Source organism: Rousettus aegyptiacus, unplaced genomic scaffold, assembly GCF_014176215.1.
Source record: "Rousettus aegyptiacus isolate mRouAeg1 unplaced genomic scaffold, mRouAeg1.p scaffold_m13_p_12, whole genome shotgun sequence".
In the NCBI taxonomy this organism is placed as follows: Eukaryota; Metazoa; Chordata; class Mammalia; order Chiroptera; family Pteropodidae; genus Rousettus; species Rousettus aegyptiacus.
The window spans coordinates 15663261-15679997 of record NW_023416287.1 but is presented as its reverse complement, the minus strand read 5'-3'; the positions used below and the strand labels follow the sequence as shown (position 1 = coordinate 15679997).

Sequence of the window (16737 nt, the reverse complement as noted above, 5' to 3'; positions counted from 1 at the left end):
AGGTGACTTAGTTGACAGTAGTTTGTGGAATAAACCAGTTTTACAAAGTCTGCCTAAACTCTTATTTTGCTCATGTGTAGCTCTGAGGTCTCTGCCATTAGGGTTAAAGTCGATCAATTTCTCCATATATGATGTACCTTTAAACTCCCAGACACACACCCCTTTATGTGACTCCAAGCACTGAATGGGTCACCCACACACAGTTGTAATGGATCTGTTGTAGAAGGCGACCCTGCATCTCAAAGTCCAGCTTCACCACTAACCAGCTGTGGGACTCGGGGAAGTTACTTAACCTCTCTGAGCTTCACTTTCCTTTTCTGTAAGATGGTTGCAAATGACAGATCCTGCCTCACGGGCTTGCAATGAGGATGGAATGAAATGAATGCATGTGAAGGGCTTAGCATAGTGAGGGTATACAGAGTGTACACAATACATGCCAGACATAACTCTGGGAGCTGACTTCAACAGCACAGGCTTGTTTTCATGTGATAAGTGAATTCCTGACTCCTTGGAGTGGTAGAAAGATCTGCATCTGAGTCTCAAATCCTCCACTTACCACCTCTCCAAGCCTTTCCTTTATTTGCAAAATAAGTGTCATTCTAATCGTTGCTGTTATTCGCACTGAAGTCTTCTGAGGTCTCCAGAGAACTGCCACCTCGGCTTTGGCTTTGCGAAAAAAGCCCTTGCACGCAGATTCTCTCACCAGCAGGGGAGATTTGACTGACTCTTACACACCCAAGAAAGGCAGGTCCCTTCTACCGGGGCTTCCTATTTCCCCTCTTGCCTCACAACAAAGCAAGGGAGAAGGCTCTAATTACACGGAGGGCTTAGGCTCTCCTTGTTTAACTCTGGGATTCTCCACGCCTGCAAATCCCCTCCCATTAGGTATTGCTGACTCCACCTGGTTGGCCAGCAGATGCTCAGAGAATGTGCGAATGCCTTTTCCTTGACACTTACCAACCCTAGGTGTTAGCAATCCTTTTGGCGTTTGCCACCGTGACGGGTGAAAATATTTCATTGTTTTAATTTGCATTTCTCTAATAACTCATGAGGTTCAACATCTTTCTGTACTGAGCATTTACATTTTATCTTCAGTGGCTGTTGATTCATACCTGCTGTTTACTTTTCTATTGCATTTTTGGTGGGTAGTTTTTTCCTTGTTGATTTCTAAGAACTCTTTATATAGACCAGACAGTAACACTATCATTTGTCAGAAATATTTAAAACACCATTTTATCATTTGCTGCAAATATTTCTTCTCAGCCTGATCCCTGGTTTTATTAATTTACTTATGGTGTTTTTGTTATAAAGAAGCTTTACATTTTGATATAATCAAATCTCAGGTGTTTCCAGGTATGGCTTCCGGATTTTATTTTGCCCAGAAGAAATGTTCCTCCCCACCCCTTACTTCTGGACTCCATTCTCGTCAAACCCAAATGCAGGCTCAAGAGACATTCCTTTGTACTTCCCAGCTTAGTAACCTGCTTCCCTTGCTGTGAGCTTTGACTGCCTCGTCCTGCCCGCTTCCCCGCTATGATAACTGACGTTTCCTTGAAAACGAAGTTCCAACATCTCCTTGTCCAGGAAGCCTTCTCTCCTGAACCCCATCCCACTCTGGTTACTGCCCTCTCCCTGGGGGCTGTTTGCCCCATCTTAGGTGGTTGGTAGGCTGCTCATTGGTTGGAACAGTTTTGCTTTTAAGCATTTGTTAGAGCACTTATGGTGGGCCAAATGTTTTTCGTGCATTAGTTTACTTCATCCTCACGACCCAGTGTATACTGTTATCATCGCCATCACCCTCATTTTGTGGGGGCTCTGGGGAAGACGAGGGTGCTTTCCCATGGCCACACATCAGGAGGACAGGCCCAGACTCAGAAAGTGTGACTTCAGGAACTGGGCCCTCAGCCACCGTGTTACGTGTCTCATGTTGCTGCTGTAACAAATTTAGTGTCTTAAACAATACGCATTTATAATCTTAGCGTTTTGGAGGTCAGAAGCCCAAAACGGGTCTTCCTGGATTAAAATCAAGATGCTGGCAGGGCTGTGGTCCTCCCTGGAGAATCCAGGGGAGAACCCGCTGTCCAGCTCCTAGAGGCCACCTGCCTGCCTTAGACTGTGGTCCCCTTCCATCTTCAAAGTCCTCATGCTAACATTTTTCCTGCTTTTCACCTTTGGGCTCCCTCTCCCCGTTTAAGGACCCTAGTGATTACCCTGGGACCACCCAGGTAACCCAGGATAGTCACCCCATCTCAAGGTCAGTCGATTAGCAACCTCAGTCACACCTGCTGTGCCGCATAACTGCATCCACGGATGCTGGGAGTCAGGACCTGGGCATCTTTTTCTTTTCCGGTGGGGGTGGGGGTAGGTGTTCTGCCAACAACGGCCACTCTTCCACACCCTGCTCCACACCTTACCCACCTGCTTCTCCACACCCCCCAACCCCCGCCAGGAGTTCACCCTGCCTCACCCCCTCAGCAGCTGCATCAAAATCACCTGGAAGGCTTGTTAAAACCGGGAGCGCTGTGCCCCCCGGAGTTTCTTATTCAGTAGTTCTAGGGCAACCAAGGGAAATTCACAGAGGTCGTTCACATATCCAGGTTTTCTAGCAACTGGATCAAGCACCCACTTTTAAACCTAAGTTGGTTAAAATGAAATGAAGTCAAAAATTCAGTTCCTCGGTCCTGCTAACCACATTCCAAATTCTCAGTAGTTACACATGGCCAGTGGCTATTGTATTGAGCAACACAGTTCTATACGTTGTTCATCATATAAAATAATCTGAGTAAATGATTCCGGCTGGGACAAATAGTTTCTATAACCTTGGATCAGGGCAAGCCTCAACCACCCTCCGCCACCCCAAAACCTGCAGTACCTTCTGGCAAACACCTCAGGGCACACAGCCCATTCGAAGGGGAAGCCACGAGGAGACTCGGCTTCAGCCAATTGCTGTCACTTAGGGGTGGGCGGTGGGGCAGGATTTTCGTCTCTTTTGAAATGCACTAAATACAATGGGATGACCACTCTCTGCTACTTCAGATGGAGATTGGCTGATCCTGATTTTCTGGCTGGGAATATAGGTCAGTCACCTCAGAGGTCACGGGCAGTACCTTAATCTCCTCCAGCCATCGCAAAAATGCAGGCTGCCCCTCCCAGAAGTGCCATGTGAGAATGTTGATGCAATCCATTCGCTCCCACCCCACTCTTGAAACCTTCTGTGCGATTCTCTGAATCCCAGACACATCATGATGCCCCCAGCCGAGCTCCCCAACACTGGTTGCACAATGCAATCAGCTGGGCAGCTTCAGACAATACTGATGCCCGGGTCCCATTGCCGGTGGCTTTGCTGCAGTTGGTCTGGGGTATTGCCTGGGCACTGGGAGTTTGAAAAGCAGCTTAAGTGATTCTAGTGCACGGTCAGGGCTGAGAGCCACGGGTCCATGGGCCTGGTCTCCTCACCTAGAATGCGCTTCCCATCTCTCTGGCTCTTGCTCACCTGGACTAGCGCAAGGAGCACCCACAGCTGTGCCTTTCTTTGTCTCCTGGCACGGCCTCAGACCTAATTAAGGAAGCTAAATTATATTGATTATATTTCACAACGTTTTTATCCTTGTTGCCTACAACACACAAAAAAAAGTCATGCTTGACAATTCTACAACCCAGAGATCAGCTCTAGCAGCATTACGATGTAGAGGAAATGTGGTGAGCATCGTTGAACAATTCAAAGAACATACACGCTGCCTGAATGAGTCTTGTCTCTTGAGGGGAAAGTTGTTGCCTTGCAGGGATTTTAGGAGCTCAGTCGAGATGATACTCAAAGGGATAAACACAGGATTCGACTTTTATAATATCTCATTCCTGCCCCACCCCATCCCCACAGGGACCGCTTCATAGATGGCGGTGTTGCTGGGTACTGATGTCCATTCAGTTTGTGGACTGCACAAGGATATTACACCCAGTGGGGTGCCGTGCACATCATAGTCATAGCCTGAGTGTTAGGAGAGTACCCGTGTGGGCATGGGAAATCCAGACCTTCTGGCAAGTCCTAAGGCAGCAGAGGAGAAACCCGCATTCACACACATGGCCATGAACATGCTCATCGGAGAGTATGGACCTACACAGTCCCTCACACACCCTTGTGCATGTGGCTATGACCTTTCCACCTCTGAGCTGCTTTTCAGCCTCTGTTCTCCGAGGTCTGACTCTCTCACCTTTCATTTGACTCGGGACCTGTTATGTCATTTCACCTGGGGGTTGGAGATAGGATGGGACACAAAGTGTGCATGCAACATGGGCATCTAGGATTTGGGAACGTGTGGGCCCACTGCTCCTCTGGCCGAGCTGTTCAGGTTATTCAATAATACACCGTCTCCGTCAGCTATCACTGTGTAACAGATGATCTCAAACTCAACGGCAACCATTTATTAAAGCAAAACTCACTATTCACGCCACGTGTGTGGTGGTCAGCTGAGGGTTAGCTGATTTGGCCTATGCTCTGCTGGGTGGCTCCATTTCAAGTTGTGAGTCTGGCTGAACTTGCTCCTCCTGCTCGCTGGGCTCTGGCCTGTGCCACGTGTGTTCCTGCTGGGACCCAGGCTGCAGCCACCCAGGGATAACCTGCCACAGTGATGGGGGGTGCAAGAGGGCCAGCCTCAGCACCCAGACACACGTCATGCCTCGGCTTGCCTCACGTCGGCTAACATTTCATTGGCCAAAGCACATCAAGTGCCCGAAGCCCAGTCAGTGGATGGAGGTGGCGAGGGGCAGTAGCTTCTGCCTCTAGCAGGAGGAACGGGAAAGTCACATGGCAAAGGCCTTACGTGGAGGGAGGTGTAATGAATTGAGAGCAATAATTTGATTTATTTCATACTAACTTAATACAGAGGGACAACACAAGCCACACACTTAGGACTTTTTGTTGGGAAGACATTTTCGAACACTGTGAAAGATAGAAGAACTAGGACCAAAAATAACTCTTGAGTTTCTACCAAAAGCCTCTTTCTGCACCCTGGGGGCCAAACCGTGGACAAGCTAAGGTCTCTTGTTTTTCCCTTCTTGCACCTTTGCCTGTGCCCTGTTCGAAGCCAGGGATGGTTGCAACTGGGTGTGACCAGGTTCCTTTAAGCATTCATCATTCAACTGTCCTCGTCCCACGCTGAACCAGAGGCTGGTGTCAGCAATTCATCATATAACCTCTAAAACAGCGCAATCCCTAAAGCGTTGGCTGGCGGTGCTGATTTCCTGAACATTTGGGGAGAAGACAAAAGACAGCATCGAGTCACACACCGTGCGCCATTCCTCCCGTGGCAGCGTCTCTGCCGGTCAACTCGTCCCCCTCAGTCCCTCCTTCCTCGTCATCCCCAGCTCCTTTCCTGCCCTTCAGCCAAGTAAAGCTTGGCATGTCCCCAACAGAGTGGCTCCTCCAGCATGCTCCATTGGGGAATTACCTCGATCTGTCACAGTAGATCATTGTCTACCAGTAATTCTGAGATGGGGGCATCTTCAGGAATCAGGGAAGCCTGTGGCTCATGATAGGGAGAGGAAGCTTAGCTGATAAGAGGCAGAGCTGGGGCCAAGTCCCTGGCTGGTGGTTTTCTTTCCTGAACCATGTGCTGTCTCTGGTCAACGAGGGAGAAAATTTGCACAAGGATCTTACCTCATAGTGGTCGAGAATGTGGGCTATGGGGCCCGATGTCCTGGGCTCAAAGTCCAGTCTTGCCATTTACCAGCCAGCTAACCTTGGACAGGTTCCTTAATTTCTGCGTGCCTCTGTTTTCTCATCTATAAATGGGATGATAGTAATTAAGGAATTCATGAGGATTATATAAGTTAATCCACATCAAGCAGTGTTCTCAACAGGGGTGGTTTTTGCCTCTCAGGGGGCATTTGGCAATGGAGACAGGAATGATTTTACCGTCTAGTAGATGGAGGTCAGGGATGCCGGTAGATGTCCTACAATGCACAAGACAGCTCCCCAACCCCCAGGACAAAGAATGACCTGACCTCAAATGTCACTGGTGCCCAGGTTGAGGACCCTGGTGCCATGTTCGGAGAAGTGCCTTGGACATGCTCAGTGTTAATGTGTTGTCATACTCCAGCGCCTGCATTGGGGTCCCTCTGTCACTATGGCCACATGGCTTGTGCTTGTGACTACAGCCTTCTTAACTCATCGTGGCCTCAAACATTCACAATGAGAAAAGTAATAATAATAATAATGATAATTATTATTCCAGCAGTTCCTATTTCTTGTGCATCTAATACAGGCCAGATTTTTGCCAGGCACCTTATTTACATTGCTCATGATACTCACAGTGAGAGCAGCTCTGATTAGCCCCCAGTTTGCATAGGAAATAGAGGCTCAGGGAGGTGAAACCTCTCACTCAAGATGCTCAGGCACAGATGGAACTCAGCCTGTGTTGAACTCGGGAATGCTGTGCAAACAGTCGCTGCCCATTTCTGTGACCTGTCAGCCTTTCATCAGTCAGGGAGGTGACAGCAAGGGCAGGCATTCAGAGAGGAATCAAGAGCCACTCTTGGGGGGAGCCTTGGCCAGGCTGAGCTGGATAGGAGGCCCGGCCACGCCTGTCCTAATGTGCCACATTCTTGGTCCCTCAGTCACTCTGGCTTTTGGCCTCTGTGAGCAGACTCTCAGCCTGGCGGGGGTTTCTTCGGCTCTGCCCTCTGGCTGCTGCTGTTGCCCGTCATCTGGTTCCTGAGGCCTCCTGGGACCCCATGGCAAGGGTCTTGCTCAAGATTATCTTGCAGAGCCCCATCCCTACATCTGTTTTCCCATTTTAAAGCGATGGAAACTGAGGCCCAGAGAGGGAAAAGGACACATCCACAGTCACATGGAGAGTGAATAGAAGGCTTAAAGAGCCTGGATGTCTAGCGCACTGCCTCATACAGGTCACCTGGAGGGAGAACTAGCCCACGTGCGTGCGTGCGTGCGTGCAGAGAAGGGCTTTGCATTCGGGGAAGCTCTGAGCAGCTGTGAGGGCCACCGCAGCCCTCTGACCCAGTGGTGTCCGTCATCCACATGCCGGGCTCGTAAGCCTGTGGCCACTCGCTGTAGGACAGGAGCCAGGGCTGTTCCCTGGCCAGGCAGTCTCAGGCACGTCACTTGTCCTGTCTGAATCTCAGGTGGGAAGCACCCAGAAGCAAAACGTATTTTTCGAGCTAACATTTATAGAGGACTTCCTGTTCCAGCACCTCGTGTATACTAGCTTTCTAGTAACTAGCTGTCGTAGGGGCTCAATGAACATTTGCTGACTGAATGAAGTAGCTGTTAACCATACTGCCTCAGGTCGTCCCCACATGAAAAGGAGGAAACCAAGGCTGGTCAGGCTCACGGGCTCCCTAACGTTATCTCACTCTTTGAAAATGACAGATCTTAGATTCAAAGTCTGACCCGTCTGATACTGAAGCTCAAGTTCTAAACTTATTCATCTGGTTATCTAGTGCTTAGTGGGCATGTAGTAAGTGCTTACTAAATGCCTAAAAAGAAAATTACAACCGGAGACAATTAATCGTACTGTACGCTTAGGATCGGTGCACTTTTTTGCATGTGCTATATACATCAAAACGTTGAAAACAAACAAAACAAAAAAATGGGCCATGTTTGTGAAGCTCAGAACAAATTTGTGGCTGTGCTGAGCGCCCGCTGTCTGGCTAAACGGGAGGACTCGTTGCTACACCACAAAACGTGATCTTGGAACAATGACAGCTTTAGAACGGTTGGGGTTTCATTTCACGTTTGTTCTTTCTTGTGCCCCTGTCTCAAAAAGTTCACCTAAAGCAGCGATTGCTCCCCTCTCACTGCTCAGCTGTGTCCGAGTGGCGACACAGTTAACAACTTTTGTTTGGGTTCGCTCGCTGCGTGGTTTTCAAATTGTCACGAAAACACACAGATGCCGTAATTTCCAAGCGAATTACAAAGCCACTCAGGAAACCGAGCTGTGCACCAGCATGGGGTAACGACAGATTTGCAGGAGGCACACTGCCTAGCAGTTTTCTCTAAAAGCATAAATAGAGTGGAACAGCCAATTTTATAATTAAATGGGAATCGTCTCCAGTCGAGCTTCTGCTCAGTGAGATGTGCCTGGCCAAGCTGTTGCCCGGGAGAGGCTGCGTGCCCTGCCTGACCGCATCTGAGTGTGTTTCAGCGACCGAAGCATTTTTAACTCGGAGTTGAGCTCAGTGTGTGGGCAGGACACTTGGGAAAAAGACGTGAGCTGGGGTCTATAGGTAAGGAAGGTACTGGCAGGACAGGCCATGTGCAAAATGAATCAAGAATGTCAAGATGGTGCTTGGCAGAGCACTGAGCCATGCATGAGGTGAGTCCACATCTAGCAATTTCTTTTCTACTTTCGCCTCTGCACAGAGGAACAAGGTTCTAAATGTGAGGATGCTTATTGCAAGGGTTACATGTGATACTGACAAGTGGAAACACCCAAGCATCTATCAAGAGGGAGTGGATTAAAAAGCAATATACCCAGAGGAGGATATTTCGAGTACAATGCGCTGTGTGGGGGACCCGCTAGTGATTCAACTGCTCAGTGATGTCATCTAGGACCCAGTTTAAATTTTTTTTTTTTTTTTTTTAATGCTGTGTGTGATATCCACTCTGTTCTGAGCCGGATCCCCATTGTGTGACTCCTAACTCCTTGAAGATGTCTCATTTTCGCCCACGACTAGAGCAAATTGTCTGTACCCCAGAATTCCCAATAAGAGTCCTGAGCATTTCCTTCCTTGAAACAATTTTGTGGCTGGAGGAATGCACACAATGGTTCTTTTGTTTTGTTTTTAAGTACCATCTTTATTGGCATATCATTCGCATACTACATAATTCACTCACTTAAAGTATACAGTCCTACAGTATACTTGGTATATTCACAGAGTTGTACAGCCATCATTACTGTCAATCTTAGAACACCCCAAAAGAAACACCAGACCCAGCAACAGGCACTCACACCACAGTTCTTTATCCAAATTGACTCGAACCCATTTCTGTGACTAGGCTGGGGTACGGTCATGGCTGCTACGCAACGGGGAGTGAGCAGAAAGGATGTTGGGACGGCAGCCACGATGTCCACCGCCCCTGTGCTCCGCTCGCTGGTGACGTTGTGATGTCCCTTTACCTTTCCCTTGCCCCTCAATGCTCACGGCCTCCTGCAATGTGCCTGGCGGCATTGAGACTTGCTTTCCCTACCTCACCAGGCTCTCATTTTAAGATCGTCTCTGAGCAACAAGCATGGAACAGATCACATGTAAAAGGGATGTGGCGGCCAGGGTTGGGGGAAGCCCAGCTGTTGTAGAAGGGACCAATTTTGCGAAGACACGGAGGATTGAGAGAGACTGGAGAACCTGCACACTCGTAACTGGAAAGCCAGGTTCATATGGGAAGATGGCAAATGATGAAACCCACGTTTATGCCAATCTCACACTTCTAGCAGTTCCTGCTTATATTTCTTGCTATGCTATTAAGTGCACAAAGTACCTCATTGTCATAGGTTCTTTGTGGATTTACTCTTTTTTTCCCTCCTCTTAGAACACTTCTTAAGCTGAAAGTCTTATTGATAACTTTATTCTTTTTGTAAGCATTTATCTAATATTTGGTCTTTTTGTTGTCATTGTTGTTCTTTTGCATTGTTTGTGCTTTTCCCCAGCTCTGTTGAGATATAATTGACGTATAACATTGTTTATGTTTAAGGGACACAGTGTAATGATTTGATACACTTACATATCGTGAGATCATTATCATCAAAAAAGTAGTTAACACATTGGTCACCTCTCGTAGTTATCATTATTTTGTGTGAGCGGTGAGAATATTTAAGATCTACTCCCTTAGCAGCTTTCAAGTATAAAATACAGTATTTTACCTATAGTCACCATGCTGTGCATTAGATCCCCAGAACTTATTCGTCATGTAACTGAAAGTCTATATCCGTTGGCCAACATCTCCCCATTTCCCCCACCTCACAACCCTGGACAACTACCCATCTACTTTGTTTCTACGAATTCGGCTTTTTTCGATTCCATCACACGGTATTTGTTTTTCTCTGTCTCACTTATTTCACTTACTATAAGGCCCTCGAGGTCCATCCATGTCATCAAAAACAATAGAATTTCCTTCTTTTTATGGCTTAAAAATATTCTGTTGTCTATCTACATACCTTACTTTTTTAATTCATTCATCCACAATGGACATTTTGGTTGTTTCTATGTCTTGGCTACTGTGACTAATGCTTCAGTGAACACAGGGCTGCAGATATCTCTTCAAAACTGTGATTTCAATTCCTTCAGATAGATACCCAGAAGTGGGTTGTTGGATCACAGGGTTAATCTATTTTTAATCTTTTCAGGAATCTTAATACTGTTTTCCATAATGGCTGTACCAGTTTACAGTCTCACCAACAATGCACAAGAGTTTTCTTTTCTCCACATCTTCACCAGCATTTGCTTTCTATTGTCTTTTGGATAATAGTCATTCTAAGAGATGTGAGGTGATATCTCATTGCAGTTTTAATTTGCATTTCCCTGATGACTGGGGTACGTGTGCTTTTTATTTTTTAATTTTTTTAAAGCAGCAATGGACGACTTTTTTAAAAAGCCAAATTGGATACAGAAGATGTAGTACGTATATACAATGCAATACTACTCAGCCATAAGAAAAACGAAATAGTGCCATTTGTGACAACATGGCTGGACCTTGAGAATATCTAATGCTAAGTGAAATAAGTCAGATGGAAAATGCAAGAACCGTATTTCACTCTTATGTGGGATATTAAACTGAAAGCAACTAGTAAACAAACAAGACAAACAAACAAACGAAAACTCAATAGACATAGACAACAGTATGGTGGTTACCAGACAGTAGATAAGGGTAAAGGGGTCAAACATACGATGACAGAAGGAGATCTGACTTTGGGTGGCGAACGCGCAATGCAATATACAGATAATGTATTATAGAATTGTACGCTTGAAACCCATATAATTTTATTAATCAATCTCACCCCAATAAATTTTATAAAATTTTTTTAAAAAGCCAAATTGAGTCTTTTTCTTTTAACCAAACAGTTCGTACCATCTATGTTTATTGTTTCCTTTGTCTTTTGTCTGTTTCCAGATGGAATAAGGAATTTTTTCTATAATCTTGCTGGGGATCATTACTGAGCCCAAGATATCTGTAGAATTTGAGGAATAGACGTTTTTCCTGTTTGATGAAATTGGGCATATATTTTCTCTCTCTAGTGACAAGGTGATCTCTGATCTGTTTTGTTGACAAGTCTTAGGGTCTATGTGGACGCCAGCTCCCAATCCACCATTTCTCAAGGGCAGCAGCTTAGACATCACATTCCCAAGCTCATCTGAAGCACCAGAATATCGTTTATTTGGGCCAGGAGACTGGCACGGTCTTAATCTGAGATTATTTGCACAAAGTGGAACCAAATAGTTTGTGAAGAAGAGGAGCTGCAGGGATTTGGGGCTCTGAGGCTAAACCACAAAGTCGTCAGCTGAACAAGGAGAGGCTGGGACTGGGACCCAGAAAATCCAGCGGAGGTCGGTCCCTCGCCATCTCTCCATGGCCGCAGAGGGGCCTCTTTTTCGCTTTTCTAAAGGAGACTGGCTGCTCCCACCCCACCATTTCACACGGCTTCCCAGTTCATGTACCTGACTGACACTAACTCCCTAAATCTCTTGAGAGAATCTGATTGGCTCATTTGGTGGATAGAACCTCTGTGATCTGGGACTTCGGTCTGTTCAGTTTGACTGGAGGAGAGGAGGGGCTGAGGTGGTCGTGTGTTGTAAACAGGGAAGCCAGGGCCACGGAAGCCGGATTCACAAATAAGGGGATGTGGGTGGGGAGGAGACAATTGACATTTCAGGTAAAAATGTAGTGAGACGAGTCAGGATCTGTGCTGTAATTTCCTCATGTGCCCTGGTGTTTAATTCCCTCTTATCAGCATTGACTCTTCCATATGTGTGTCAAAGGTGGTTCACCTTGCCCAAGAAGGAAGAAAGAAGCAGAGGCAGGTGGTGCTTTCCCCATCCTCTGCAGCATCATTTGTTTCTGAGTGATTCCGAGGGGGCGATGGGAAAACTCGTATATTTGCTGAGACTAGCTGCGTGTCTGTCACCCTGAGACGTATGCTCGATAAGCTCTCCCAGCTCCAGAAACTCCAGGCAGGTTTCTGGTGAACCACAAAGCCTCGAGACAAACTCCATCAGGAGCCGAGCTTTGCCTGACTTTTCCCCTCCCTCCTTGCTTACTGCAGTTCCAGCCCCTCCTCAGGTCCAATGAATCAGCTTCCCCAGAAGAACCCCCTGCAAGCACGCCCTGCCGGATGCTCCCACTCCCGGCTGTCCTCGGCTGAGAGCTTGTCCATGGATGGCTTCTGGATGGAGGTGGAGCAGATCCAACAGAGGAATGAGCCGAAAGAAGAGGATGGCAGTGGGGGTGAAGGTCGACTCCCAGAGGGTGAGGAGCCCTGGAGGGGGCTGCTGGGTGGAAGGGGCAGACGTGTGAGAGGTCCAGACACCAACTGGAACCTGAGAGAGCTTTCTCTCTTGCTTGGACTGGTGCAGTATCCTCTCCACTGGTCTTTCTGCTCCACGCTTGCTCTCTGCTATCCGTTCTCCATGCACCAGTCAAAATGTTCTTTTAATAATGTAAGTTAGATTATGCCTATTATTATTATTATTACTAGATCTTACTGTTCTGGGGTTTACAGGGCTCAGCTAGGCGGTTCTCCCTCGGGGACTCTCATGCAATCACAGTCAGATGGTGGCTGGGCCTGGAGTCATTGCAAAAGATTTCCCCTGTGTCTGGTGGTCGATGTGACCAACAGCTGGGCTTCACCTGGACTGTTGCCTGGAGTATCTACTCTTGGCCTCTGTGTGAGGCCTGGGCTTCCACACAGCAAGGCACCTGGGTTCCAAGAACAAAAGCTGAGAGAGAGGAGGTTGGGGGCGGGGAGAGAGAGAGGGCGGGAGAACGGGAGAGAGCCAGACAGAAGCTGGCTTGCCGCTTGTGACCGGCTTTGGAAGAAAGGCAACGGCACTTCTGCTACATCCTCTTTCCCCGTGTCCAGCCACATTCAAGGGGAAGGGAACTAGACTCCACCTCTTAACGGGGTGAGAGTCATAGAAATCAGGGACACGTAAAACCAGCACATCGCAGCTGACAAGGCTTGACAAAACTGGCCCAGCCCCCCCCCTCGCCTCGTGCCCTCTCCCCCTGTCTTTCTACCTCTCCACTCTGCCACTTGGGCCTCCTTGCTTCCTTGACCGCGAAGGCACACGCCTGCTTCAGAGCCTTTGTCCTCGCTGCTCCCCCCGCCTGGAGCGCTCTTCCCCCAGGATCTTCATGGCTTGTTCTCTCCAGTCGAGACTGGGCTCAGACGCCACCTGCCTGGACAGTTCAGCTTCTCTGCCCTTCACTCTCTAGCCCCTCGCCCTGCTTTATTTATTGTTAGAGCGCTTATCCCCGCCTGACGTTACATGGTGCATTTATTTGCACATTTATCTGTGTCCCCACTTGAGTGTAAGCTCCACGAGGTTAAGGTCACTGTCCACCACTGTATCCTCAGCCTTTTAAACGGAGCCAAGCGCATTCTCGTACTCCATCTTACTTGTTCAGTGAACGAGGGAACGAAAGGCATCTGCACAAAAACCATCTCGGTTTGGCATATAATTCAGCTGTGCTAGTCCGTGACGTACAAAACGTGTGGTCACGTGGGAGGCTTAGATCTCCCAGGGCCCCGAGTGGTCTACCTGCGGTGTCTCCGAATGTGAAATGCAAATTCTGGTGATCTAAGAGGTCGTTTTAGGAGATGGCCCCCACTGCAAGCCACCCGTCTGCCATCATCATACGGCCGTCGATCTCATTTCAAACAAAACAGAGGAACAGAGGTCGAGGTGGACAAAGGGGATTTAGACAACTAAGTGGAAATGAGAGCTTTTTTAGACTCACAGGACAGCGAGACCCTCTGGGTGGCACGGAGCCAAGAATGTGAATATATTCATTGTTTTCCATTAACTTTTACGTAGGCAGGTGATGTGGATGCTCCGTTTATGCTTGGGATAATGTTTCCTTTTAAAATGAATTCGTTTGTTCTGGGCCAATGCACCAAAGTAACTAAAATAAAATAAAATAAAATAAAATAAAATAAAATAAAATGGACTTGTTTAAGTAAAAATGTAACCCATGATAAGGGGAAAATATTTCGTAAATAGTTGTACAGAACAACTGAAATGCAGATAAAATGATAAGGGTGGTAGGTGAACAGCTGCATACCAGGAAATACTGGTTTGTTTGTTTGTTTTTTTTTTTTTGTAAGATTCTGCACAAATGACACCGCAGTTAGCAGGAAGGGGAAAAGGCCCTGACATTGCAGTAGAAATCGTGCCTTCGCGAGCTGGCACAAGTTAGGGGACGACCACAAAGTGTGGCTGCCCTGGAAACATTTGTTTGGTTCCCAAGTGCAAGGGAGACGTTGGGGAAAGACTTATTTTTATTTATTTATTTTTGTTCATGCCTACAGCACCTGGTCTTCCTAAGTGTGGCATGGCCGTAGACAGGGAAGACTCTTATGTCTGGCTTACCTGCACGATGTGGGCTTCTGCAAAAGCGGTTTTGCTTTTTTGAACCGCCAGCACCTGGTTGACTAACTCGGTCAACACTGAGCACAACTAAATACACCCCACTAATCCGATGCTCACGCATGGGTACAACTTCCTCCCGAAGAAGGGAGGAACTGCCCAGGCCGTGTTTCTCAAGTATGATCTCAGACTCCGCTGTATTAGAATCGCCTTGGCGGCGGGACTCGAGTGCAGATCCCCAGGCCCTGAGCCTGAACTCCTAGGACAGACTCTCTGGAGTTGGGACTCGGGAATCTGCAGTCACACAAGTCCCCATGATTTGGACGAATGGTTTCGATGTAGGACCATGGCAGTTTCCTTACCAAGCACAGTTGAGGGGACTATTCCATCACAAGCAGTCTTGACTCGAGTGAGACTTCCCAAGGGGACACCGGCTGCTTGCCCACATTCTCCACGGGTGGGCCCATGTGACCCCGTGGTGGTCTCTTCCAGATTTGGGAGAGGGAGTGAGTTCATTGCTGCATTTTAGAATCAGAACATATAGACGTCATTCCTTAGCTTGCTGTTTCCAAGAGAATGTGGTGCTGTATGTTTAAATCCAGGGACTGATTTACGCCATCTGTACCTTCCAAATTCTCAGATGTTTGCTAGGTCTTCTCCTCATTGAAGCGTGTGGTTGGCATTGGTGGGTCTCCCATGATCAGATATGTGGATGTTTCCTGCATCCATGTGAGTGTGTGTTTCTGTGTGTGGTTAGTGCTGGTGGCTGAGTGTGTGGCTGTGTGTGTTCATCTGGGCGTTGATGACAGGTGTCATTTGCCCCTCTGTTCGCAGAAGGAGAAATTGAATCCCAGTGGCTACAAGACACAGGCCTGTCAGGCCTCCTTGGTGGCCCGGGCCTGGACGGTCATCACCGGGGGCTCCTGTCCACCCTCACACAGACCCAGGTGGCTGCCGTGCGCCGCCGGCTGGACATCTACACCCGCTCGGCCCGAAGACGACAGAAGGCACCTGTCAGAGATGTCAGGGATATCTTTGGGGGCTTCAATTCACAGGTCAGTAAGTAGCATAAGGGTCACTGCAGGCCCTGTCTGCCCGGGCCCATTGTGATGCCGCCACAGCACGCGATGCGGTGGTTCTGCTGCAGGACTGCCTTGGTGTGCTCTTACATACGGGCTTGGATGCCCCTGTGTCCCCACGGTGCGTGTAGGTCTGTCTGCCGTGTATGCCAGAGTGTGTGTGTTGTCACTGTGTCCTCGGAGAGGCCTGAAAGCTTAAGTACTCTCTCTATCGAACCATTAACAGTACAATTTTATTACTTTTTTTATTATCATTTGTATACCCTGCTGGTACTTGTAACCTGACAGTTTGTGGGCATTTGATTCTATCTTGGAATGAATTTGAAATGGCATAACACATGATTGATACGATAGGCGCTGAAGGCAGACAGACCTGGACCCCAATGCCCACCCCCCACTTGGCAGCTGTGGCATCTTGGGCAAGATCTCTGAGCTTTAGTTGTTCCGGCTGTGAAGACAGGTCACGAATGGCTTCTATTTCCCAAGGTTGCATGGGTATCATCTGCTTTCCACACAACTAATTGGGAATTATCTGTAATTTGCATAGGAAATGTCTTCAGAGAATGGAGACTCGTGTATGAAATGGACCCAGATCAGTTCCGGGACCCCTAAGTCTCCTCCAGGTAAGTAGCCTTCATTCTCCAGGGCCCTGGGGATCCTCCAGGCTGCACCAAGAGGCTGCTCTGAGAGGTAAGAGAAGGTGCGCACCTCTGAGCGTTTTCCTCTTCTTACTGGTTCCTTGCCTTCCCTGCTTGAAGGCAGTAGAAAGAAACCCCAAAGGGACAAGTTGGGCCCTTGAGTGGAGTTTTCCCATCAGGCGCATGGGCCTCAGCTTGGAAAAATTACCTCTTGGGCAATGAGCCTTAGCTAGGAAACCGCTTCCTGGGGCAATGGGCCTTAGCTAGAAAATTACTTCCTGGGCAATGGGCCTGAGTCCTAAGTTTATTGATTTGATCCTGGGGCTTTGAGTGGGAGCCTGGGAAATCACTTCTTGGGACCAAGGGCCTGAGTCCTCAGCCTAAGAACTTGCTTCCTGGAGTCCTGATCTCAGCCGCCTAAT

The 16737-nt window shown here is 48.0% G+C and overlaps 1 protein-coding gene across 6 annotated transcripts in view; it reads left to right on the top strand.

The window, feature by feature from the left end:
* Positions 1 to 16737, top strand: part of ARHGAP40 (Rho GTPase activating protein 40) — a 34798-nt gene that overhangs the window by 4005 nt on the left and 14056 nt on the right. For all 6 annotated transcript variants that reach the window (XM_036229417.1, XM_016148267.2, XM_016148266.2 and 3 more), the window contains exons 3-5: positions 12273 to 12475; positions 15433 to 15653; positions 16225 to 16300. In XM_036229417.1, the coding sequence (XP_036085310.1) occupies positions 12295 to 12475; positions 15433 to 15653; positions 16225 to 16300 (478 nt within the window). In that variant the 5' untranslated portion in view covers positions 12273 to 12294. The remainder of the gene's footprint in view (positions 1 to 12272; positions 12476 to 15432; positions 15654 to 16224; positions 16301 to 16737) is intronic.